The sequence below is a fragment of the Odocoileus virginianus genome, chromosome 20 (genome assembly GCF_023699985.2).
Source record: "Odocoileus virginianus isolate 20LAN1187 ecotype Illinois chromosome 20, Ovbor_1.2, whole genome shotgun sequence".
Classification (NCBI taxonomy): domain Eukaryota; kingdom Metazoa; phylum Chordata; class Mammalia; order Artiodactyla; family Cervidae; genus Odocoileus; species Odocoileus virginianus.
Genome location: NC_069693.1, coordinates 2,979,606 through 2,991,775, shown reverse-complemented (window position 1 = coordinate 2,991,775; position 12,170 = coordinate 2,979,606). Strand labels below are relative to the sequence as shown.

The following is a 12,170-nucleotide window of genomic DNA, read 5'->3' as shown; positions in this document are numbered from 1 at the left end:
TTTTATTAGTTGGAGGCTAATTGCTTTACAACATTGCAGTGGTTTTTGTCATACATTGAAATGAATTAGCCATGGATTTACATGTATTGGAGGCTAGTTTCAAATAGACTTCTTGTTGATATCATCAAAGGCAATATGAGAGTACTTATGGCATGCTGTCATGCAGGGATTTTTTTTTTTTTTTACTATTTTTTAAAGAATCTTTTTATTTTGATTTCGGGTATAGCCAATTAAGAAGGCTTCCCAGATGGCTCAGTGGTAAAGAATCCACCTGCCAACACAGGAACCTCAGGAGACACGTGTTTGATCCCTGGCTTGGGAAGATTCCCCTGGAGAAGGAAATGGCAACCCACTCCAGTATTCTTGCTGGGTTAATCCCATGGATGGAGGGGCTTGGTGGGCTACATACAGTCCATGGGGTCACAAAGAGTCAGACATGATTGAGCGAGTGAGCACGTTTAGCCTATAAGCAATGTTGTGATAGTTTCAGGTGAACACGGAAGGGACTCAGCCGTACATACACACGCACTCGTTCTCCCCCAAGCTCCCCTCCCATCCAGGCTGCCCCATGCCACTCAGCAGAGCTCCCTGCGTGTGCGGTATGACCTGGCTGGTTCTCCAGTTAAATGGAGCAGTGTGTGCGTGTGCATCCCAACTCCCTAACTATCCCTTGTCATGCAATGCTTCAACCGTCCTTCCTTCCACCTAAAATCATCACATGCAACGCCAGTGGAATATATTCCACATTTGGGAGATACCACCCTGATCCTTCCCCAGACAACCAACCAACCAGCCAACCAAACCAAAACCCTGCAAGAGAAGATCAGGCAGGTCCGCGTCGACAGCTTAGGACTCGGATGTGAGTTTGCAGAACCAAGGGGCTTGCTTCAGATTGCACAGGTGGTACGTGAGGAAGCCAAATTCAGCCTAGAAGGGTCTAGCTCCCCAAACGTTTCCACTCAGGCACAACGTTCAATTAAGAGACCGTACACACGGGGTCTTCGGTACGGAAGCACCCTGGGCATGCCTGATGGGACTTACGGGCTGGAAAACGCCCGAGGAGGGAAAAGATACGTGGTTCAGAATGCCCCCCGCCCTCCAGCTATGCAGCTAGGAGGTGACACACGACGAGTGTTTCCCGAAACCAACAAGGCCTGGTATTCACAGGGAATCTGGAGAGGAGAACTCGCCTCCACGAGGGCCTTTGCCCTTGGCTTTCTGCTATCATGGCAAACGTGCTCCAGTATTCTCGTCTGGAGAATCCCACGGACGGAGGGCTTGGCGGGCTACAGTCCACGGGGTCGCGGAGAGTCGGACACGGCTGAGCGACTAACACTTGAACTTCCTTCACTTCTCCTATCATCATACATTTCTGACGCCCAAACTGCTCCTCGTGTTCCTCGCGTCAGAGGCTGTTTTAGAGACCTGTCTTAGCCGTGTTTTCAGAGGGAAACGCAGGGCTGCAGCTCGTTCGCTGCAGACGCAGCTCCTGCCCACGCCCTCTGCGGGAACTCTGGGAAAACCAAGCCGGTATCTGACCGTTTCCTCCTCTTTCAGGGTTACCTTCACAATTAGGGTCAAGCATGCATGACATTTTTGGGCGGGCTACAGCCCATGGGGTCACAAAGAGTCGGACAGGCTGAGCGACTAACACAGCACAGCACGTGCTACGACATAACACACCCAGTCCATGCTCAGTAAGTGCTAATTTTTTAATTAAGTAATTTTTGAATTTTTGTCTGCGTTGGGCCTGTGTTTCTGCGAGTGGGCTTTCTCTGGTCGCAGCGAGTGGGGGCTACTCTCTGATTGCGGTGCACGGGCTTCTCACCGCAGTAGCTTCCCTTGTTGCCAAGGGCGGGCTCAGTAGTCACGGCGCACGGGCCTAGGTGCCCCGCCGCCTGTGCGGTCTTCCCCGGCCAGGGGTCGAACCCGTGTCCACTGCACTGGCAGGAGGATTCTTTTTCTAAAAAATTTATTTATTTATTTTAAGTGGAGGCTAATTGCTTTACAATATTGTGGTGGTTTTTGCCATACATTGACATGAATCAGCCATGGGTGTACACATGTCCCCCATCCCGAACCTCCATCCCTCATGACTGTCCCAGGGCACCAGCTTTGAGTGCCCTGTCTCATGCATCAAGCCTGGACTGCCGATCTGTGCCACATACGGCAATATACATGTTTCAGTGCTGTTCTCTCAAATCATCCCACCCTTGCCTTCTCCCACAGAGTCCAAGAGTCTGTTCTTTCCATCTGTGTCTCTTTTGCTGTCTTGTATATAAGGTCGTTGTTACCATCTTTCTAAATTCCATATACATGCGTTAATATACTGTATTGGTGTTTTTCTTTCTTCACTCTGTATAATAGGCTCAAGTTTCATCCACCTTGTTAGAACTGATTCAAATGTGCTCTTTTTAATAGCTGAGTAATATTCCATTGGAAAAAATAGCTGAGTAATATTCCAGTGGAAACAGTGTCAGACTTTATTTTGGGGGGCTCCAAAATCACTCCAGATGGTGATTGCAGCCATGAAATTAAAAGACACTTACTCCTTGGAAGGAAAGTTATGACCAACCTAGATAGCATATTAAAAAGCAGAGACATTACTTTGCCAACAAAGGTCCGTCTGGTCAAGGCTATGGTTTTTCCAGTGGTCATGTATGGATGTGAGAGTCGGACTATAAAGAAAGCTGAGTGCCAAAAAATTGATGCTTTTGAACTGTGGTGTTGGAGAAGACTCTTGAGAGTCCCTTGGACTGCAAGGCGATCCAACCAGTCCACCCTGAAGGAAATCAGTCCTGGGTGTTCAATGGAAGGACTGATGCTGAAGCTGAAACTCCAGTACTTTGGCCACCTCATGCGAAGAGTTGGCTCATTGGAAAAGACCCTGATGCTGGGAGGGATTGGGGGCAGGAGGAAGGGAAGACAGAGGATGAGATGCTGGATGGCATCACCGACTCGATGGGCATGAGTTTGAGTAAACTCCGGGAGTTGGTGATGGACAGGGAGGCCTGGCGTGCTGCGATTCATGGGGCGCAAAGAGTCGGACACTACTGAGAGGCTGAACTGAACTGAACTGAACTGAATATTCCATTGTCTCTATGTACCACAGCTTTCTTATCCATTCGTCTGCCGATGGACATCTAGGTTGCTCCCATGTCCTGTCTATTATAAACAGTGCTGGCGGGAGGATTCTTAACCACTGGATTTCCAGGGAAATCCAAGTACCTCTTTTTTATGTTTTCTGTTCCTTTTCTTTTTGCAGCCACGCAGGGCAGCTTGTGGCATCCTAGCTCCCCAACCAGGGATCGAATTGGTGCTCCCTGCAGTGGAAGTTTGGACTCTTAACCACTGGACTGAGGGGGAATTCAACATTTATTATTCCTTTTATCATTCAGTCCCCTCTGATCTGGTTAGACATTGCTTCCACTAACAATCGCTTCCAGAGATCTTTTAACCTTTAAACTTTTAAAACCTTCTCCTTTCAAACATTTGCAAGTACGTACTTCAGAGGCATTCCGGGCATTCACAATGTTGTGCAAAGCATCAGCCCACACTTTTTCATCATCCCCGACATAAACTCTGTACTTGTTAACCAACAACCTGCTTCCTGTTTCTCCTCCGCCCCTGGTGACTTCTACTGTACTTTGTTTCCATGAATTTGCCTGTTTTAGGTGTTTAAGTGGAGTCATAACAGTATTTGTTTTTTCGTGTGTCTGGCAAGTTTCACCTAGACTACTTTTTCAAGGTCCATCCATGTTGTAACGTGTATCAGAACTTCATTCATTTTCATGGCTGAATAGTATTCCATTATGTGGATGTGCCTCATTTTTGCAATCCATTGATCTTTTGATGGACATTTGGGTCTTCCCACCTTTTGGGTATTTACTTTTCTGCTTTTTTCAAAACATGAAACATAATATTTTTGATTGACTCATGCACTTCTAGCACAAAGCCTTGGTAACTTCCCTCTTTCATTGCAAAGACACAGAACTGTTTAGTCCACACAGGGGTAAAAAGAGGAAATCTCTTAGCCACACAGACCTAACCAACATCTGTTGAGTTAGATCAATCTCTCTCTTATAATAATTTTAGAAAACAGGCTTGATATTAGTTTTAAAGAGATGTTAGCACTCAGGTAAACCTGAATCTACCATATCCAGGCATTAACACTAGTATGCGTGTATATACAAACATATGCACACTTTTCAGATGTTTTCCCTCACAGATTATTACAAGATATTGAAAACAGTTCCTTGTGCTATACAGCAGGTCCTTGTCGCTTATTTTATATACAGTGGTGTGAGCCTGCTCATCCCAAGCTCATAATTTATCCCTCCCTTCTCTTCACCTTTGGTAACCATAAGTTTGCTTGCTACCTCTGTGGAAACTAGGAGCCCACGGGCAGCACAGCCAAAGAGAGAGAGAAAGACGTGTCAAACCAAGCGTGGCTCAGGTAGAAGGAGAGGGTAAGAGGCTCGGGTGGATTCTGCGGAGCCGAGAAAGGTCCAGGGGCCTTGGGGGGCGAGCACAGCCCAGGAGAAGCCCTGAGGTCGGGGTGGAGGAGCTGGGAGCAGAGCAGGGCCCAGGGTCCAGCGTGGGGCATGTGCACTCCCGCGGGCGGGAGCCCAGGACGGCCCCTGGGGGCCAGGAGGTGACGAGGCGGGCTCCAGGCTGGTGTCTGTGTCTCTTCCTTGCAGGGCTGTGTGTCGGCCAAGCAGACGGGGGAAGAGCTGGGGTCCATGGACCCTCCTGATCCTTCCCCCCCAGGGACCGGCACTTTCCCCTCCCCTCCATGGGCTTCCCCAGAGCAGGTGGGAGGGGCGCCCCCAGACCTGAGACCCGCTTCCTTCCAGAGGCGCTTCCCAAACCCTCCCTCAGGGCCTGGCCCGGCTCGGTGGTTCCCGCCCGGAGCTCCGTGACCCTGCGATGCGGGGCTCCCACCAGGGACGTAAGCTTCACTCTCAGGAAGGGGGGACGCGTCTGGGAGATGGTCCAGTCACCCGACTCCACAGAGGGCTGGGCTGAATTCCACCTCCCCGATGTAACGTCCAGCCACGCGGGAGAATACAGCTGCGAATATCACGGGACGGGGGACCCCCGCGTGAGCTCACGGCCCAGTGACGCCCTGCTGCTGCTGGTGACGGGTGAGGGGGCGCCTGGGAAGGACGGCCGGCCCGGGGCCAGGGGACGAGGGAGGGAGCGGACCAAGAGACGGAGAGCGGGTCTCCCCTCCAGGGTTGTTGGGAGGGGAGATGGAGAGAGGCAGGGACCGAGGTGATGCCTTGGCTTGATCCAGGGCTTGCAGGAGGGAAAATCTCCTTGGAGTCAGGCAGAAAGAGCAAGAGGTCATTTGCACGTCCCAGAAGAAGCCCCTGCCGGAGAACAGGGCAAGCGGGGCACCCAAGGCGCCTCTCTCCGTGACCTCGGAGTCCCCCTTCTCACAGGGTATCTCCAAAAACCTTCCCTCCAAGCCCACCGAAGGGGCGCAGTGATCGAAGGACAAGAGGTGACCCTGCAGTGCCAGCGGCCGGCCACGGACCTGGGGACCGTCATGTTCGCTCTGCTCAAGGCAGGAAGCGCAGCGCCGGTGCAGGTCCGGGCGCCGGCCGGGCGGGAGACGGACTTCTCCCTGCAGGAACGTGAGCGCCAGAGACAGCGGGGACTATAGCTGCGTGTATTACCAGGCCAGGGCCCCTTTCCTGACTTCACAGGCCAGTCCTCACCTTGAGCTCTGGGTGGCGGGTAAGGTTCTGCGTGATTTGAGGGTTTTTTCAATCGAAGTCAGGCATTTACTTATCCCTTGTCTCTCCTTTCTACACCACTTGCGCTTGTTTTTTCAAAGTTGATTCATGTATCTACTTCTGGCGGCACTGGGTCTCCGTCGCTGCCCCTGGGCTTACTCTGGTTGCCCGGGCGGGGCTCTGCCACAGTGTGCGGGCTTCTCACGGCAGCGGCTTCTCTCCGCGTGGACCACAGGCTCTCCGGGCTTCAGTTCAGTAACTGTGGCGCCACGGAATGTGGGATCCTCCCGGACCGGGGATCGCACCTGCGTCCCCTGCATTGCAGGGCGGATTCTTAACCCCTGGGCCACCAGGGGAAGTCCGCACTAGCTCCTCTTTTTAATGTCCTTTCTTTCCTACTTTCTACTCCCTTTTTGTTGCTGTACATTCTTGGTCAATTTCTCCTGCTTTTCTTCAAAGCGATCATAGCTCACCATCCTCAGAATTCCTTCTACCACTCTTGCATCTCTTAAAGTTTGTCTTATCCTGGTGATCTTGATTTTATTCTCAAGAGCAGTTTTTGTTGTTGTTGTTCTCATCATGTGGTGATTTCTCAATTTAGAGAAACGGATGCAGCATCTTTCCGTATCTCAGGTCACTTACTGTTTGAATTTGTCTGGGATGATTTTTCTTCCTGGCGGAATTTTGTTCCACCGAATGCTACAGGCTTTCGTTTTCTCAACTCTGTCAACTTCTCTCTCTCTCTCTCTTTTTAAATTTATTTTTATTTATTTATTTGGCTTCACTTAGTTGCAGCACAGAGGATCTTTAGTTGCAGCATGTGGGATCTAGTCCCCTGATCAGGGATCAAACTCAGGCCCTCTGCATTGGGAGGGCAGAGTCTCAGCCACTGGACCACCAGGGAAGTCCCCCCACATGAATGTTTATGATTAGAAATCAGGGTCTGTGCGCTCAACCCCAAGATGGGGAGAGGGCTTACTGAGCAAGATGGTGTCATTCCTAATTTCTCCCAGGGGCTTTTGCCTGCAGGGAACACTACTGGTGATGGTTTAGAGAAGAGCTTGGCACTGACTGGGGTGTGTAGGCGAAGACACGACACAGGCTTCTCTTTAGGAACCAAGACCAGTGCCCCGCTGGAGCCCTTCTTGGCTGAAGCAGAGATCCTCCAAGGTTCAGATGCGGAGCTACTAAGCTCAGTTTTCTAGACTCACTGCCGGCGTGGAGGTCTGTGCGGTGAAGGGGGACGCAGATGAAGCTGCTGAATTATTTCAGTGCTTTGCGGAGCACCTTCGGTTTTCCGAGTTGTTCCTAAGGCTGTGTGTGTGAAGTCACTTCAGTGGTGTCTGACTCTTTGAGACCCCATGGGCTGTAGCCCGCCAGGCTCCTCTGTCCATGGGATTCTCCTGGCACGAATACTGGGGTGGGTGGCCATTCTCTTCTCTAGGGGAATCTTCCTGATCCAGGGATTGAGCCCACATCTCTTAATTCCTGATTCATGGAGGTAGAGGGGCAAAAAGGAAATGTGGGAAAGTGGAAATGTGATAAAGAACAAATAAATGGAGACTTCCCTGGTGGGGCAGTGGCTAAGACTCTGCAGTCCCAATGCCGGGGGCTGGACTTGGTTCCCTGGATCCTACACCCAGCAACTAAGATGTAACACAGCCAAATAAATATTTTAAAAAATAACAAATAAATGGAAGATAAATGAAAAGGCAGAGGGAATATAAAGAACAGAGGAGGCAGGTGGAACCACTGCAACATTTATTTTTTCCATGATTAAAACTTAAATGCTGGTACATCTGACCACTGGCCAGGAAAACTGGGCGGGTGTATGGGAGTCACGCTGGGTAGATGACACCCTTGCACGGTCCGTGCTGATCCACTTCTCTCTTTTAGCTTCCCCACCTTCCATAACCTCGGATTACACCACGGGGAACCACATCAGACTAGCTCTAGCTGCCGTAATTATGTTTATCGCGGGGGCTTTCCTGCTGGAAGCCTGGTGTAGGCAGAGGCACATCGGCGGGGAGTCAGGTAAAAGCAAAACAGTCCGGAACACTTCTTTTCATGGGCTGCTGTCATGATATAGGGGTTTTCAACCTCCATAGTCTACCATAGAACTTATTCTTTAAAAACTTTACCTATGTGTCTGCACTGGGTCTCAGTTGTGACCCTCGGGATCTTCAGCTGCAGCCGGGGGCGGGGGGGCTCTAGCTCCCTGACTGGGGATCGAACCCAGGCCCCCTGCATCGGGCAGTGGGGGTCTTGGCCACGGGACCCCCAGGGAAGTTCAGATGGTGGCTAACTCTCTACAGTCAAATATTCCTACAACACTCGCTCCTTTTCTCCTTGCTTACCTTCAGGATGAAGGGTCTCAGGTCCCCAGAGCTGGAGAAGCCTGTGGAATGACTCATGCTGAACCGGACAGCAGAGACCTAAGTGAAGGTCTTCCCAGCCAGAGAAGGAAGGGAGAACTTCCGGCAAGGAGCGGATGATGAGGGAGAGGCCCTCAGGGGACTGGGCAAGGGGGAGGCTCCTTCCTCAGATCACAAATAAACGTGTGTTTCCTTCTTCTAAAGAATTTCTTTTAAGTGAGAGGTATTATTCACAAAGAATTACAGGCACACATCTCAAGGGCACAACCTCCATGACTCTATTTATCTATCACCCATCCATCCTAATCTGTCATCTATCTGTATATCCATCCATCATTCCATCTATTTATCTATCACCTATCTATCCATCCTAGTCTATCATCTATCCATATATCCATCCATCATTCCATCTATCTATCTGTACTTGTAGTCCGTCTCTGATGCCGTGATTCTTACCCTCATGGTCTGGTCCAGTGGCTCCATGGTGCTTCTCCTGCTCAGACACCGCCAGAGGGTGCAGTACATCCACACCCCCACTGGACACCACAGATGCCCCCCGGAGACCAGAGCCGCCCGCACCATCCTGATGCTGACGGTTACCCTCGTCACCTTCTACCTGCTGGATTCTGTGTTTGTTCTTTATATCACAGCCTTTTTTGATATTCATCTGCGGTTGATACAGACCTCTAATGTCTGGGTTTCCTGTTTTCCCACCATTTCTCCCTTCCTGCTGCTCTTAGGGATTCTAGAACTGCTAGATTCTCCTCTTGAATTGATAGCAAATATGATTAAGGTGATAAATATTTAGTAGACTGCTGGAATAATGACAGAAATTATTCTGTGACTACTCAGTGCCAAGTGTTTAAATCGAGTTATAACTAACATATAATATTGCATTAGTTTTAGTTTTATGACATAACGAATGGGTATGTGCGTGTGCTGCAAAATGATCCCCACAATTCTCCTTACTATCTGTGCACACACACCCCCACATTGTACAGATCCTTTCTTGTGATGGGAACTTGAGGTTTCAATCCCTCAGCATTTTCCAAAAATGCAACAGTGTAAACATCTATTTCTGCTTTATTGACTATGCCAAAGCCTTTGACTGTGTGGATCACAATAAACTGTGGAAAATTCTGAAAGAGATGGGAATACCAGACCACCTGACCTGCCTCTTGAGAAACCTGTATGCAGGTCAGGAAGCAACAGTTAGAACTGGACATGGAACAACAGACTGGTTCCAAACAGGAAAAGGAGCACGTCAAGGCTGTATATTGTCACCCTGCCTACTTAACTTCTATGCAGAGTACATCATGAGAAACGCTGGGCTGGAGGAAGCACAAGCTGGAATCAAGATTGTACCCAAGATTCTGGTCCCATGAAGCGATGGGACCAGATGCCACGATCTTAGTTTTCTGAATGTTGAGCTTTAAGCCAACTTTTTCACTCTTCTCCTTCACTTTCATCAAGAGGCTTTTTAGCTCCTCTTCACTTTCTGCCATAATAGGATAAGTTAAAACATGCAAAAACGAAGGAAAACAGTCAAATGAGTCCAAACAATAATAATGTACCTATTAAGCAAAGTTGAGGACCTTTAGTTTCTTTTCAAAGGCTACAGATAATATTCTGAGCCATATCTTGTGGGCTGTCTTGCAGACGCTGAAACCTCCCACTGGGTGGAAGAAGTTAACTACATCATGACCATACTGTAGCCTCACAAAAGGTGCCACAATTCCAAGAACTGGCCTTAAAGAAATGGGAACAAACCACGGAACTGAGCACTAACTGCACCTAAAACAAGACGACACTGGTCAGACCACCAAGGACCAATTTCAAGATGACTGTTAGAGCTGACGGTGCTGTTTCTGCATGTAGCCCCTCGCCCCTGTCTATAAAACCTCTCACCCACTGATTGTCAGTAGAGGGACTTGGCCATTGGACAGACATCACCCCACACCCCCACGTCACCTGCATCTAAAATAAAGCAAACGTTCTTTTCACCAACCTGGCCTGTAATGGCTTTTGAGTGGTGAGCAGCTGGACCCCATTTTCGGTAACAGTATAATCATCTTAACAGTATTGATTCTTCCATCTGAGAGCAGAATATATCTGTCCCTCCTTTGTGTCACTTCAGTTTCTTTCATCAGCATCTCAGACTTTTCAAGTATAGTTCTTCTATCTCCTTCAGTAGGTTTATTCAGAGATATTTTATTCCTGATGCAATGGTAAATGGACTGTTTCCTTAATTTCTTTTTCTGAAAGTTTGTTGTTCTAATGTACAGAAATGTGAGAGATTTCTGTGTATTAATTTTGTCTACTGCAGTGTTATTGAATTCATCAATGAGCTCTAGCAGTTTTCTGATACATCTTTAGAATTAGTTATATATAACACTGCATCATCTGCAAACAATGACAGTTTTACCATTTCCTTTCAAATGTGGATTTGTTTGATTTCTTTTTCTTCTCTGATTACTATGGCTGGAAATTTCGAAATTAGGTTGAATAAAAGTGGTGAGATCTAGTTGGTTTAATGTGTTTTTTAATTTATTTTCTGTCTGGGTGATCTGTCCATTGATGTAGTTGGGATGGTGAATATTCCCTTCTATATTGAGGTGCTCCTCTGTTGGGTGCATATGGATTTACAATTGCTATATCTTCTTTTTAAATGTAACCTTTGATCATTAATAGTGTCCTTTGTCTCTTGAAACAGTCTCCATTTTAAAGTCTACTTTGTCTCCTTTCCAGTCCGAATGACACAGCAAGTGGAGATGAGCTGGTGGTCCAATAAGAGACCCAAGGAAAAGGATCTGCAGGTGACTTAGGGCAAATTATAGTCTCCTTGCAGAGTATGTGGATGTGAGGGACGTCTGAGTTTTCTAAGGAGGGAGATACTGCCTTCAGAGTTGTGTTTCCAGATAAAATAGACCTGAGGCTATAATGAGGAAAGGTAACGGAACTCAAACAGAGGAGAAAGCCCAGCCTCCATTCACATGTTGATGATCAGTGTGAACACACTTTGGAAAAGTCTGGAAAACTGAGACCATGAAGGAAAATGCCCAGCAGGAAACAGTGAAGGGAGCCCTGGTGCTCTGTGAGTGTCCCTCCCCGTTATGACTTTCACTCTACACTTGGGTTCTCCCACAGGGAACACAGAAAACTCTCCCTGCCCTCTGCTCAGCTGCCCTTGTGGACCTTCTCAGTAATTGCCAGGAGTCGTCACAGGTCCCAGGCGTGGGTGAGGGTGAGGAGCACTGGGGGTAGGATCTGCTCCTCCCTGGAGACGCCCCAGACTCTCCGTGCAGACAGTGTCACCTCCGCTCCAGATGACATGATAATGGCTCCTCTGTGGGGAGATCGGGCCCAGGGACCCCGTCCCTATAACTGGGGCCCGTCCTGACTGACACTTCCCTGTGGAGCCAAGTGCAGGCAGGTGAGTGCGCCCTTGTGTTCGGTCTCAGGGCAGGAAACGGGAGAGCAGGCTCTCCAGCAGGAGAGGCGCCCAGAGCTGTGCTGTCAGCACCTTGGGCAGGACAGGTGCTCCCGGCCTCGTCCTGAGCTGCCCCGTCCATGCCCTGGCTGGATGGCAGGTGGAAGGTGGGAATGTGCTGGGGTGTGTATCTGAGTGGGACCAGAGCCGTGAGTTCACGGCAAATCCGGAGTCCTGGGGCCCCTGAGAATGAGGGGGACAGGTAGGGGGTCACCGTGGATGGAATCTCTACCAAGTCCTGTGTGACCAGAGCAGCGAGCTTCTCAACTTTGTATAAAAGTGTCTACTGACCTTGGACCTAATTGATTAGGGTTGGGTGTGAATATGATGGAATAGGTTGATATGCAACAGTTTGGGTTAGAACCTGAGAGTCCTGAAATAAGATCCAGTGACAGACACATACAGACAGAAACATAGAGAGAAAGGCTGCCCTGTAACACCAACATCCTCCTTCACTGCATGAAGCCGGCCCAGTAATTTCTGCCATGATTTGCCTTCATAGTTCTCCCTGTGTTTCATGTTATGTATGTCAGTGTGACTCATGTCTTCCTCTCTCTAACT

At 49.0% G+C, this 12,170-nt stretch overlaps 1 protein-coding gene across 1 annotated transcript; it reads left to right on the top strand.

The window, feature by feature from the left end:
* Positions 1-4,706: 4,706 nt before the first annotated feature.
* On the top strand, positions 4,707-8,299 carry TARM1 (T cell-interacting, activating receptor on myeloid cells 1). The gene is made up of 4 exons (XM_070451874.1): positions 4,707-5,147; positions 5,448-5,745; positions 7,641-7,778; positions 8,108-8,299. Exons 1-2 carry the CDS (start codon positions 4,796-4,798, stop codon positions 5,669-5,671), a joined length of 576 nt encoding a protein of 191 aa, XP_070307975.1. The 5' UTR covers positions 4,707-4,795; the 3' UTR covers positions 5,672-5,745; positions 7,641-7,778; positions 8,108-8,299.
* The last annotated feature ends 3,871 nt before the right edge of the window (positions 8,300-12,170 follow it).